Source organism: Hippichthys cyanospilos, chromosome 3 (genome assembly GCF_059441005.1).
Source record: "Hippichthys cyanospilos isolate Australia breed blue-spotted pipefish chromosome 3, RoL_Hcya_1.0, whole genome shotgun sequence".
Lineage (NCBI taxonomy): Eukaryota > Metazoa > Chordata > Actinopteri > Syngnathiformes > Syngnathidae > Hippichthys > Hippichthys cyanospilos.
The window spans coordinates 13,384,416-13,398,785 of record NC_142371.1 but is presented as its reverse complement, the minus strand read 5'-3'; the positions used below and the strand labels follow the sequence as shown (position 1 = coordinate 13,398,785).

Here is a 14,370-nt window from a genome sequence, read left to right as displayed (position 1 = left end):
TATGTTATGATTAGTTATTAGTATTATGACGCAGCAAAAAAAATAAAGCATGCATGGAAAAAGTCGCACATAAAGAGAAGCATGTAAAAAACACACAAAAAAGAGCAAGTCCCACTGACGGCACCATTTTTTTCTGTTTAGCTTTTTTCCTTTGTTTAAACGTTCTTGCAGACAGACAACAGATCATTTAGGCCCAAACTTATTGATGAACAGAACACTTCTGCTTTAACGCTTATTATTGATTAACAGAACACATAGGGCCTAAGTATGTGTTCATCATACCTACACGTGTTGCCACTTATCTTCAAAGACCACTTTACATACATATACTGTATGAATAAAATGTATACAAGGTTTGAAGATTTCTGTTCACAAGTCTAGAGTACATACTTCTGCTTATTTCATCATTTTTCTAACTTCATATTGACCTTTCATTTTACAGGATATGTGCATTTGTTCCATAACCATCTACCCTTTATTCAACCAATAAATCTAACATTGGCCAAACACTCATCAGGAAAAAAGGGAAGAGAAACCAATGGAATGGCAAAGAAGAAGAATGGACCAATGGCATGTGCATTCGTCCAGTCTTATACCTACAATCCATGCTTGATGAAAACCTGGTCTATTGAATTCAGAACCCCCCCTCCACAAAAAATAACAAACAAAAACAAATGCTCTAAACCTTACTAAAGATATGTATATGTATATGTATATATATATATATATATATATATATATATATATATATATATACAAAAAACAATGCCAGATCGTAATTTGTTCACGCTTCATTCATTAAAGAGAAAGGGAAAATAACTACATCACAAGTCTTCAATTGTTCATGCATCATTTTGTTCTTGATATGCTGTACATACTGACATACTGTATACTATACATTACAGTCTAGTAAGCATGACTGAGATTTTTTTTCCTGTAACTGCAAAGACAACAACAGATCACAAAAGTAGCCAAGGCAACAGTGAGTAGAACGAGACTACATTTTACTTGCAAATCAAGTATGTAATTGTGTAATCAATCATGTTTTATTGTACATTTCGGTTATAGTTAAACGCTTAAAGCTTTCCATGTGGCCTTATAGCAATACACTGTTCTTCAAGCTGAAGCTAACCTGAAATATAAAATGCATTTAAAGCAATGCAAATCGAGGAAATGAGAGCACAATGCCATCACAAAGCCAGAGTGATGAAACATGTTCACATGACAAAAACTAAAACACACAAGCAATCCAAAGCATAATTTTCCACAATAGCTTGTGTAAATGTCAATAAATACTTGGTGAATCAGTGAACAAAATATTGTCCTTGTTGGAGGGGTTCTTAGTAAGAGCGGATGGCGGGAGGAACATGGGCACAGTCCTGTTCGTCCAGAGAGTGGTCAATGACGGGACGGTACTCCAAGGTCACCTGTGATAGGGCAAAGCATAGTACATATTGCTATATCATATCTGTATATAAACACACATTATTAAACGTGTACACATTGCATTGTAGCATACAATTTATTTGTACACTAAATTGCTATTCATCTTGTATCTATTCACACAAATACATATCCTGTACAATAGGGCTGTCACAAACACATCTTTTCAGGATTGTCCTGTTGATTATTTCATCGATTCCTGCAATTGCCTGGTGCGGCTCAAAGATGGCTGGGGTGTTCACCAGACCTGCTCCCTAGATTTCTTTTATAATAAAATTGTATTTGTAGTGTAAACTCTCATTTTTATCTACAGCTTTCACTTTAATTAGACTTCTGGGCGCCGCTAATATGACCGCGCCTGCAGCGAGACTTCAAAGAATGGAAAGGGGTAACTTGTTCAGTTACTGTATAAGGTTTAATAATTTAAGATTTAAGTAAGTTTATGTTCTACAGAAATATTTGTCTTAAATATGTATAGTATGAAGACTTCACATTTGAGGAAAATTCAGGTATTCCGGTTAACACTCTAAATGCCCTGTGATTGGCTGGCACGCGGCGAGCTGGTGATTTTAATTAGAAATATACAAATGTTGGGAAGAGAAGTCGATCTCTGTCGTCATTGTGCTGGTGTTTGTAAGAAAGGTCGTTGTAAAAAATGGTGGCGCAAATATAGGTTCCAGCAGAGCTTCAAGGCAGGTATTTGTAGTCGACTTATTTTTAAAATGGACTTATCAGACTTGGACCGACTCCCCCCCCCCCCAGCCCTACTTTAAACAACTGTTAAGTCTAACAGCAACACACGCACACACACACACACACACACACACACATACACACACGTGCGTGCAAAATGTACAGTACCTTGCCAGTTTTGGGGTCAACATAGGACATAGTGTGTTTCCTCCAGTGTTGCTCGAAGGGCTTTTTCTCCTGACCCTGCAAGGGCTTCGAGTAATCATACTCATCAATGCGATCCTGTAATCCAAAAAGAGACTTCGTGTCAAAGGAGGGATGAAGATGGATGCTTTGTCCCCTCTTTCTGTCTTCTGGAACACACACCTTGAAATCCTCCCTGGCGTGAGCTCCTCGACTCTCCTTCCTCTGCTCAGCCGAGTGGATGGTCTGGACGGCATTCAGCATTAGATTCTGCAACTCCAGCGTTTCCACTAAGTCCGTATTCCACACAATACCTGAAGAGAATAACATTTGGGTTGGAAATCAGAAAAACAATAGAGGCCAGGAGCAAGATAGACCAGTGAATATGTTACAGGAAATATCAACCTTCCTGACTACAAACGTGCAGTGAAATATTAGCAAATATTCAGTGCAAGACGACAAGGAACAGATGTGTCCACTTGCGCTTTCCCCAAACGAATGAATGAATATTTTTAGGGGCGTTTTTAAACGAGCCCTCAAATTTTAACTAGTACCATATTTATTGGATTAGCTTGAGTTCATCACTAAGAAAAATATATACGTGAAAGCTACCTCTGTCAAAAGTCTTAATATCGTCCATGGTCTTGTAAATGGCATCCAGTTTGTCACATCCCTCCTTCAGAACAGAACCGGTACGGAACACAGCAGCGTGAGCCTGCATGGCCTGTGCAAACATAAAAAAGAAAGTCATCGTACAAGGCACGTCTTTGAATGTGTGTGAATTCTTTCTATGTGTACCTACCTTCTGCATGTTGAGCCTTATTTCAGAGGTTCGCAAGCTTCCGTTGGCAAACCTCATCTTATCCAGGTTAGCCACAGATTCTTCTCCTGCGCTGGACTTGAGAGGGGAAAGTGCTTCTCCTGGAGGAGGGAAACAAAACCACAACAGTGTCGGCACAAGGTTACTAAATAACTCACTTTTTGTGAAGCACTTAAAAAAACCTGCAAAATGCAAGAAATGAAAAAAATAACCAAAAACTTTGATAACCCTGCACTAGCTTTCCAGAAGAATTGTGGATAGACAACTTTTCTGAACAACAGCCAATTTATTCTTTGTAAGCTGCTTCATACTGTACATCTTCTGCAAAACATTGCGCAAGGACATCCTACCGGAATATTTAATAATATATACATCTGAATTATGTCCAGGCTAGACAGTTTGGTCGATGATTGTGAGTATTTCAGACAACTAAAACATCCACTTTTTCCTCCATGAGACATGAGCAAAGTTTGATGTGTGAGGTTTAAGCGGTATTACGGTAATAACATTGCACAGTGTTTAAAAACAGCAATGTGTCACTTTCAGACCATATTTTTTTTTACATAAAAGTCAGGTCTTTTTGTGTGCTGCAGGGACAAAAAAAATCTTTGGAAGCCTGGTTCATTGTGTTGTGACCTCAAAGCATCATTTATCGGCACCTTTCTTAAGTGAAAACCCTCTGTATCTCTTAAGGTAATCGAGACTAAATTATCAGCACTTTAGAATGATTCATTCCCTAAAATCTCACCAGGTTTGTGCTCCTCAGCGATGGTGAGGGCGCAGGCTCTGCCAAACACCACCAGGTCCAAAAGAGAGTTGGCGCCCAGTCGGTTGGCACCATGAACACTTGCACATGCAGCCTCTCCACAGGCGTACAGTCCACGAACAACTTTATCCTCACCATTAGAGTGTGTGATCACCTGACGGCAGATCCAGAATGATCAGATATAGAAGAGCGGTGTTGTGTATGAAAGATGTGACTTACCTGGCCCTTGTAGTTTGTAGGTATGCCTCCCATGTTGTAGTGGACAGTTGGCAGGACGGGGATGGGCTCCTTGGTGACGTCCACTCCAGCAAAGATCATTGCTGTCTCGGAGATGCCGGGCAGCCTGGTGGCAAGCTGTTGAGGAGGGAGGTGGTGTAGCTGCAGGTATACGTGGTCCTTCTCCGGACCCACACCCCTGAAGGGCCACAAATAGACACACAAGCACACACACAGGTGAAACTTACCAATGGTTTCAATGTACCGGTTCCACACCAAAATGACCTTTGCTTGGCCACGAGTGGTCATTTTTCCATTACGCTATTTCCAGGCCACTTGGTTACATGGATCCGCATTTCAGACCGTCCTTCAAGGTGGTTCGAAAATACATGCATACATACAATCATACCCAGCCACCCACCCAATTTCTTCCACTTATCCGGGGTTGGGTCGTGGGGGCAGCAACCTCAGCACTGTATACGAATACTAAAAATCTGCAGCAGTCAAAACACGTAACGATATAAAAATTAGCAGGACTTTTACAGCGTTTTTCAAGGGACCATCAATAACAAAAAACAGGAAAGGGTGGAACGTTAAGTGCAAGAGCCGTGGTGGCAGACGTACAGTATGCCATGAATGATCATTGTTAAATATCTTTGCTACATTTAGCAAATGTAAACAAATACATTAGTCTCTTTGCTTATATTTACTAACTCTTACCAGGTGTCTAAGCCCATAAAACTGCATTATCCATTACTGAGTGTCCAGTAACAAATAATGCAGTGTTATTCGTGGCACTTTAATTTTTTTTTCCAAAGCCTTTTCTATGCTGCAACAGGTTGATATGAATGTTGATTTCAAAATGGGAAAAAAGAAGAGAGGCTGACATAGTTCACGTTCTTGCCACTTTGCAAACACGTAATTGCAAACTTGTGCCTCCCTTAGGTGAGTAAATGCCATGTTTCGAATGATTCTTTTAACTACCTGGTAGCCTTAAAAAATGTAAATATGTCTCTTTTGAATAAAACAGGATATGGGGATGCCTTCCCTTTAATAGGGGCTGGATTCAAGACTGGGAATAGTTACCTGCCCTCTCTAATCTCAATGGTCATGGAGCGAGACACCACATCTCTGGACGCCAGGTCCTTTGCGTTGGGTGCATAGCGCTCCATGAAGCGCTCGCCCTCACTATTGATCAGGATGCCTCCCTCACCACGGCAGCCCTCTGTGATCAGGCAACCAGCTCCGTAGATCCCTGTAAAGATGTGGATGTTACAGCAAACAATATGTAGTATGTGAACATTTGAAAGATTGTAGTATTTTTAGAACAGTACATACATTACATCCTTAATGGATGTGATACATGTATTACATGTATGAATTTAAACTTCACTTGTTAAGGTGAGTGAAACAAATGTTTAGCATGATACCTAAGAATATAGTAGCAAATAAATAACTCACACATGATCATGTAATTGGAAATGGCAAACTGAAAAATTATTCTGACAAACATTTTTTCCAGAATTTGGTCATTTCAGTCAAAGTTACGTGAATTATGAATGGGAAGATTATTTTATTAAAGCAACACACCACTGAAGATTCCCATCGATCGCATAACCATTAATAATGCAAATCTCATTTGAATAAAATTCCCTGAAAAAAACTAAAGCTGAATAGGTATCAAAATAATGACACACACTGTGCAGCCATCTTGAGCTGTTCATGATCATAATAAATTACTTTATAATCACTGTAATGTAGGGCTTTAACATGGCAGTTTTCGTTTTTTACTTGTTTCCTAGCCTATTAGCGATTTAAAAAGGCAGAGAGGCATAATGGCATTGTCAATTATTCTGTGTTCAAAGCGGACGTGACGTAAAAGTGGCCAAAGTAGTTCATGCGACAGGGTGTGATGATGGCGTGTCGGGCGACACGATGGACACATGCATATGGAGCAAATCAAGATGCCGCGCGGCGCGTAATTACACCTGACGTGAGAAGTTAAAACATTGTCATTTTTGTCGCGCATCGCAACAGCCAATCAGCTTCGGGAACGTTCAACGTCTAAACAGGGGGCAGGAATGGATCGTGGCGGCCGGTTTGCAGTCAACTGGAGCTATTCAACACGGCCAGCTGAGCTTTCAATACAAAACGGTGCCAAGCAAGAGCGCTCACCTGGCTTGTTGAATGGGGGAAGGGAGAACTTGGGATAACGTATGTGCAGCGTTTGCTTGCTTTTTTTAACAGCAGCTAAATCGTGGTTATTGTGCCAAGATAATGATAGCGCGGCAATGAAAGCACAGTATTTTGCACGATATCGGCCACTTGATTGCCACGTCTAAACTTTTTTTTTTTTTTTGTCAGACGAGTATTACCGCAGAGCGAGGGACATGTAAAGTAAAAAAGAAGAATAAAGGTGCTGCACGAGCACCTTTTGACGAGTTAAGTGTACAGCAAACTTACTCCCAACCCCTTGTGCGTATATGTGAACATGCTAAATGCTGGCAGTTAGCAACCGAAAGCCTACCGAATGAGCGTAGCTACAAGATATATAGCATGCGATCTGAACGCAGCATTACAGTCATCCCTCCAATCGTGGTTACATTTTCGAAACATAGCAGAGTGCTTTCGGTGAGGCTCCAACCTTTTAACTCACACTTCAGGACTGATCGCACTATCCTTCACCCTCTATCTGCCCATTTCTGCATGCCAGGTCACTTTGTATTCTGACAAACCCTCCCCACATTTTCGCATTTAAGGTCATATCTGTAGTATCTGCCCAAACCCCATCCCTCCCTCATCCTCAGGTATACGGTAAGTTCCACACTTTTGTCTGGATTTTGCCTTGTCCTTTTGTCCTTATATAGAGTCAGATGTAGAAAACCTGTGGTTTAGTTTGAAGCAAAAGTGCCTTCAGGGATCGCTGTATTGCAATTGATACCACCCCAACCTGACGTTTCATGTCCTTCCTTACACAATACCATTATTTTGTTGCTTGGAAACTTAAAGCCAATGTAATCAGCTTGTGTCTTCTATGGAAAACTCAAGATCCGAAAACTGTGTTCAATTCCCACCAAAATATACTTGTACAAGTATATGCTATTAGTATGAAGTATTAGTGCTGTGTTGCTTAAAATGATTTGCTTACAAAATAACAAGGAAGACCAACACATTCATTATATTGGGTGTTTAATTCATGTGTGTGTGTGTGTGTGTGTGTGTGTGTGTGTTTTTTTTTAACCTGCCATTTTGAGTCAATTGCTGCATACATGAAAAACCAAATACCTACTGTTTCTACACGTCAGAGGAGTCACACAGTCACTGATGTGTTTGTGGTCTGTAAAAGACAATTTGATCCCACCTTCTGTATACCCCACGTGTGTATTGTTTTCTCACCAGTGGGATGGAATTGTACAAACTCCAAATCCTGGCAGGGCAGACCTGCTCTGGTCACCATGGCATTTCCATCCCCAGTACTAGTGTGAGCAGATGTGCAGCTGAAATAGGTTCGACCGTAACCCCTGGAGAGAGACAGTTTTGGTTATAGAGGAGGCAGGTAAGCTTCAACACTGCCAAAGTGCCTAGTTGATCATGTGCGTTTACCCAGTCGCAATGACAGTATTCTGAGCTCGGAAGCGATGGATAGAGCCATCCTCCATGCAGAGTGCAATCACGCCTTTGCACTCGCCATCTTCCATAAGTAGGTCCAGAGCAAAATACTCCACAAAGTAACTTGTGTCATAACGTAGCGACTGGACATATAAAATGACAACAAACGCTCCGTGCTTAATGTATTGTATTAGGTTTGCACAAACGTCCTTTGCATATTCCAGCGTAAAAACGGTAAAATGAGGCTCATACCCGTCCATACAGAGTGTGAAGTAGTGAATGTCCAGTCCTGTCTGCGACACAGCAACAGCGATGGGCTTGGCCTCCTTTGCCGTATTTGAGACTCTGCCCTCCAAAGGCCCTCTGGTAGATCTTACCATCTTCTGTGCGGCTGAAAGGCATGCCAAAGTTCTCCAACTAGTGGAGAGATAGAAGGGGATGTGACATGCCGTTTTGGGGTTGTGTGATCAAAGGCAGAAATGCATCTGAAACTATCAATGCATAGTCTCTGGCCAATTATGAGATGTGATTTTAAGGTGTTGTGAATTACGTATAAAATTTTACACTGCTTCGCTCCTTCCTATCTTGTCGACTTAGTATCACCATATGTTCCGTCCAGACAACCTCGGTCACAAAATGTCGGTTTGTTATTTGCGCGCCAGTACTCTGGAATGCCCTACCTATGGAAGTTCGTGCAGCCACCTCAGTAGAGATCTTTAAATCCCGACCAAAATCACATTTTTACTCGCAAACATTTAGTTAATGGGTCTGTCTGCAGTTTTCTTCTTCTTTTTCCTACCCCCTTCTCCCGACTTGGAGCGGGGGTGAAAGATGATTTGAACAACCCCATTTGGCTCAGCGCTGATCGACCATCGCGGGTTATGAGCTCAACCACCTGCAATCCACCTGGCAGGACTGTGGGGAGGTTCCTGCCCGATGGCTTCGCCTGCTATCAAGACATCTTTGCACTGGCCATTTCCTCCCTAATAAGGCACTACAGTGATCCCCCCTACTTCACGGTTAATGGGGCGTGTAAACCCCCCGCGAAGTCTGAAACCCGCGAAGTAGGGTATCAGTTCCTTGATTTCTATGTACGCCCCAATATAGCCGCAGTAACAATGAACAATCCTCTTTTTTTTTGCCTATTTTATTTCCTTTCTCCTATTATTTAACATTACATTATCCTTATTAACATTATTGTATATTCATTAAATAACTAATATTACTTAGTTTGTTGAGAATTTGTTCTCAGGACTGGTTATCTGCACCAAAACCAAGGTGAAAGAGTACGCAAGTCATCACGTTGAACTTCACATTTATTTTGGCTCATGTATGGTGTATCATGCAGTATCTGTTGGATAATAAATCAACAACAATGTTAGTCACTCAACTAACATATAAACACTTGCTGAACTTTAATCCATTGAATCCAAAATTTACTGTATTTTTAGCCGACATTAGTGGGTTAGCAACAACTAACAACTACTAACTATAAAGTGCAACCTCTACACAAACGAACACATAAACAGAATTAACACTCATCGCTTACTAAACATAGGCAGTAACGTGCGTTACCAACATAAATGATAATAAATTATAAATATGAGCTTACGTTGTCATACACAATGTCACCGTAACGAGCCGATTGACACACAGAGAGCTAAAATAGGAAACGGAAATGCAACACGACCCGATAAATTAAAAGCATGCATTTCAAAATAAGATGAAAAACGTCACGAACTCTAATGCTTGAAGAATTCTTAACATAGTTATTAACTAATCTTACTTAGTTAATTGATGAATACAGTACTGTATAATGTACTTTTTTGCTTTTTTCAATTTTTTTTTCCATTTTTGCGCATTTTTTAAATTCTTTTTAATTTTTTCTGGAAAAACCCGCGAAGTACTGAGACCGCGATATCTGAGACCGCGAAGTAGGAGGGATCACTGTATATGTTTTCTATAATCTGTATTGTGTATCTGTGTTTGTCTGTATTTGGTACACGTAGCATACACTTCAACCGTTGAGCCTGGAAGGGGGCTCCTCCCATCTGTGGTCTCTTCTGAAGGTTTCTGATTTTCCCCAAATTGAGGTTTTTGAGTTTTTCCTTAACCTTCTAGGAGTTTTGAGCAGGGGATGCTGTTGTGTACCTAGAACAAAAAGATGTCTCTGTACAACTTATTTTTTGTAAAAGAAGTCTCAATATGACCTCTTTTCACCTGAGAATCCTTTTGAGACTTCGGTGATTCAGGGCTATACGATTAAAATTTGATTATCTTTGGGATAATATATTTTTAAAAGGTTAAGTAAAAAATACAGTAAAGCTCCTCTACAATGAAACCTGCATGTGCAAAAAAAAAAAATCCCTCAGTGTGAAAATATCTTCATGCATTGAAGCCCTCTTATTTCCCCCTACAAGGAAAATCCCCCGGGTTGCATATTATGATTTTTTTTTTTTTTTTGTGCATTTGCCTAACATTGACATTCATTATAACAAAAAACAAGCCTGCAACAAAATTCTAGGTTGGTTTACACTTGACGTGCCGGCACACATTTTGCAGCACTTAATACTCGGTGCGCAGTCAGACGATATTCTTCCATACTCCAGGTGGCAGTAAGTCGAGTCAACAGAGGTAGAGAATCCCAGTAGATTCAAACAATCAAAAATTTTTCAAGCGTTTTTTTAAACGCTCCTTTTTAAAGGCTCCTCATCTTCTTCCCCTAAAGTGGTGCTTGTCAGTTGTTGTTTACGGTATTGAAGTCATGGTAGGCCTTTTCAGCCTAATCATAAAGGTGTTTGTACCGGCGAACTTCCACAAGCAATAGTTTGTTCACCATGTTTTACACTCATCAAGAAATTGTGGAAGGGACGCGTTGCGGAAAATCTGGCCCGTGTGGACTCCACGCGGAGGGCTGTGGTGGCCAAAATTATGTCATTTTGACGCATGAAGCTGAGCAGAGGTCGCAAACGGACAGGATAAAAGTAATAAAGATGAAAGATTGATTAAGCAAAGTGGAAGACATTATGCAAGAAATTGCTATTAGTATGAAAATGCTTAATGTAGATTTGGCAATTTCTTTCTTTTTTTGTGGGCTAGTTGGATGGGTTTTTATGCTTACGTCGAACACATAGATTTGCTAGAGTGGAAAGTCCCCTGGTGTGAAATATTTCTGGCTACAAACATGATTTCATTGTAGAGGAGTTCTACTCTAGACAATTTGCATTTGCTTGCACAACATATAAATGGGTCTGTATTAACAGTTAACCAAACATATTCAAAGTCATGTTAAATGGGAGTCAGCAAGCACTTGCCACCGATCAAAGTGCCTCTGATGGGCCTCAAATAAAGTTTCACTTTTTTAGCAAGCTTTTCCAGACATTGTTGTTGCTTTCATGCAGAAACTATTGAGAATTCTCCCAAACATTGACAAAGACAAACCGTAATGTTGACACCACCATTACACCAAAGGTGTCAAGACAAATTGTAGCCAGGCTTCGATTTGGGCCTTTGTATATATGCCACAGCCCAGACATATTCACAGGATAGGAAATCTCTGTCATATATAGCATATTAGTCAACAACTTGTACTTGAAATTCCAATGAACTACCATACATTTTTATCCAATATAAATCATGTTCTGTATCTTTTACCTCCACTACAGCTGCAGGTGCCTGTTCCGTCATGTAGTGGATAGCATCCTGATCCCCGAGCCAATCAGAACCCTTCACCGTGTCATAGAAATGCCATCTCCAGTCATCGTTCTCCATGTTGCCAAGAGCTGCATTAATTCCACCCTGAAAATTCAGATTGTTTAACTGTTTACTTCACCAATATTATTAGATTTTTTTGTCCTTAAATCACTTGTTATATAGTGGTACCTCAAGAAACAAGTCCTAGTTTACAAGAAAAATAGAGAGTGATTTTTTTGGGCCCATAATACAAAAAAAAAAAAAAAGAAAATTCCGAGATACGAAAATTTGAAATATTTGCACGCTGCTGACGTTAGTCCTTTAGCTTCCTGTGATGTGAAGGTTATTTTTATTTGTTAAATTTATGAGATTATTTGTATTCATGGTATTTTTTGCTGTTCGCTCTCCTCCTCTGCTAATGCTTTCAGATGTTGACTCATTCGAAAGGTAAGGTTCCACATTATTGTACTTTTTTGGGGATTGGCACATACAGTAGTTGATCATTTACATAAGAAACTGGACTCATGATTATAAAAAGAAAAAAAGAAAAAAAACACGATCCGAAAGCCATTGCACAACAAATCAATTTCATATGTCAAGGTACCACTGTATACTATTGGGAGTCATCTTTGATCTGAAAAGTGTAGTCCACCTGTGCTGCAACAGTGTGAGACCTTGTGGGGAAAAGCTTGGTGACACAGGCAGTGTTAAAGCCAGCCTCAGAGAGGCCAAAGGCCGCCCGGAGTCCTGCTCCACCAGCACCAACCACCACAGCATCAAACTCATGATCTACAACTGGGTACTGATTGGAGATCTAAAAAGGACAAGCAAAAACACTTCAGAAACACTTCAGAAACAGGTTAAAACACAAATACAAATGCACTGCTTGTCTGTAGTACTATAGTGCCCAACATAGCAACATCTTATGAATTAAATAAATATACCTGGGCTATTTTATCATGTTTATTTGTGTTGACAATTTAACTCACATCATCAGAGGCTTTTGCGTTTTTCTTGCCATAGATAGAGAAGTGCAAATTCCTCCTCTGAACTGCTGTGACAGGAACCTGGAAGCAAAGGAGAAGATGTGTATGAAAAGACTGATTCTGTACCAAAATATCCATCCATCCGTCTTTTCATTCAATTTCTACAGAATAGCCGCTTATCCTCAGTAGGATCCCTGGCTTGCTGGTGCCTATCAGAGCTGTCTTGGCTGGTTGCCAGCCAATTGCAGGCAAGTATCAAAATATCACAGATGATATTTATAACGAAAAATGTAGATGGTTAACAATATTGGGGGTCCCTGTTACCAGTCAGGCCGTCACAGAACAACAGCTGATCATTCAACAATCATCAGGCAACCTCAGAAGGCAACTAGTTGCACTCAGAGAAAATGGGGCTGAATAATTTTGCACGCCACAGTTTTTAGTTTTTTATTTTAAAAAAAATATGTATCGTAAGTCATGTATAATTTTTCTTTTACTTCAAAACTGTGAGCAACTTTGTGTTGGTCTTTCACATAAAATGCCATTAAAATATATTTATATTTGTGGTCAGAACGTGACAGAATGTGGAAAAATTTAAGGGGTATGAATCAATTCAAGGGGTACGAATGATTTTTCAAGCCACTGTATGAGTCAGAGGGAGTGAATGAAGAAGCCAAAAACAGGCGTTTTACTGACTATGAATGAACTGGAGTTGCCAACAAAGCAAAAGACAGTCAAGAGAGCACACACGGTATCTCCCAATCCTCCTATCAATTCCGTCCCTCATAACAAACCACCACTCGTAACAACATTTGCACCTGTGGGAGGGTTACTAAAACCCTGGTTGTCTGGCTGTGTTGCTTCCAAATACATTCATCACTTGGACATTTAGTTCAGTAAAGCTCTGTGCACCCCCGCCCCCACCCCCCAGTAAATTTGAAAAGAATAAGGTGAATAACGTGGTGAACGTCCATGGCGAGATGTGGTTTAGCTTTCAGCAAAAGTACATTTATTTGTGGCTGTACAAGATCGAATAATACCTGACAGACTGCTTCAAACGACGCTGCTGTAAAGCAGTGACGTAGTGTCGTAAACACGGCATCTACGGTATGATTAATATATAAACAGGTTGCAGAAGATTATTTTTATTTAAAAAAAAAAAAGGCGACTCGCTGAAGCCTCAAAACGTGAAGGGCTAAGTGGCGAATTAATACTATATACCAGCTATGCAATGCCAACAAATGCATTCTATGCTATTCTAAACACAACATTGTATAAAGGCAATGCTAAGTCAACAACTGAGCTAACAACAGACGCTAAAATCCTTCCCAACGAAGGACAATAAGGTAAAGAGGTTCTATTAAAGAAACAGAATGACTCAAGGTCAAACATTATTATTAACAAATAGATGTGCGTGATGTGAAAGAAACTGCAACAGAATACATAATTTGGTGTCCTGTCAAAAGCCAACGTTCACTTTAGAACAAGAGTCACATTGAAGCAGTCCTTAGCTACATAACGCAGGTTACGCAAGCCAGACACCAGTTATGAAATCAGTGCAGCGAATTATTCTTCATAGAGAAAAGACGACATTCAATTGATAGTTGGCACATAAAGCTCATGTGCAAATACATATACGGGAACGAATACTCACGGCTTTACTCGAGGACAATATCCTCTTGGAGAGAAAACGAGAAGCAACCTGAACACCAGCCATTTTGCACGTCGGAGGAGAGTCACGACACTTCAGACTTGACCCATGCTAGAGACTGACGTATTCCGTGGCACTGGAATGAACCACCCCACAATAAACAGGGGTGAGCTCATTTCTATGGTTTTGTTGCAATCCTCGACTTACTTTAGTATTGACTTATTTTACTGCGTTAATATTTATGATGTGTTTTAAGAAATACTTTTGTATGTGGGCTAATCGTATAATAAAATATTTTTTTAGCAACTCC

General features: G+C 40.1%; 1 protein-coding gene across 1 annotated transcript; it reads right to left on the bottom strand.

The window, feature by feature from the left end:
- Positions 1–776: 776 nt before the first annotated feature.
- On the bottom strand, positions 777–14,207 carry sdha (succinate dehydrogenase complex, subunit A, flavoprotein (Fp)). The gene is made up of 15 exons (XM_088409720.1): positions 14,064–14,207; positions 12,413–12,490; positions 12,076–12,237; positions 11,385–11,528; positions 7,983–8,147; positions 7,725–7,873; positions 7,518–7,642; positions 5,208–5,376; positions 4,125–4,320; positions 3,888–4,059; positions 3,122–3,240; positions 2,932–3,043; positions 2,503–2,633; positions 2,305–2,418; positions 777–1,427 (listed from the first exon to the last, which is right to left on the bottom strand). Exons 1-15 carry the CDS (start codon positions 14,124–14,126, stop codon positions 1,341–1,343), a joined length of 1,986 nt encoding a protein of 661 aa, XP_088265846.1. The 5' UTR covers positions 14,127–14,207; the 3' UTR covers positions 777–1,340.
- Between the last annotated feature and the right edge of the window lie 163 nt (positions 14,208–14,370).

What these genes read in the sequence shown, in the direction of transcription:
- sdha (XM_088409720.1), bottom strand. Translation starts at nt 14,126, where the DNA reads ATGGCTGGTGTTCAGGTTGCTTCTCGTTTTCTCTCCAAGAGGATATTG. An exon ending in CTCACACTGTTGCAGCACAG is followed by an intron (nt 11,529 to 12,075) that starts GTGGACTACACT and finishes CTGAATTTTCAG; the next exon opens with GGTGGAATTAATGCAGCTCT. An exon ending in TGTACAATTCCATCCCACTG is followed by an intron (nt 5,377 to 7,517) that starts GTGAGAAAACAA and finishes ACATCTTTACAG; the next exon opens with GGATCTACGGAGCTGGTTGC.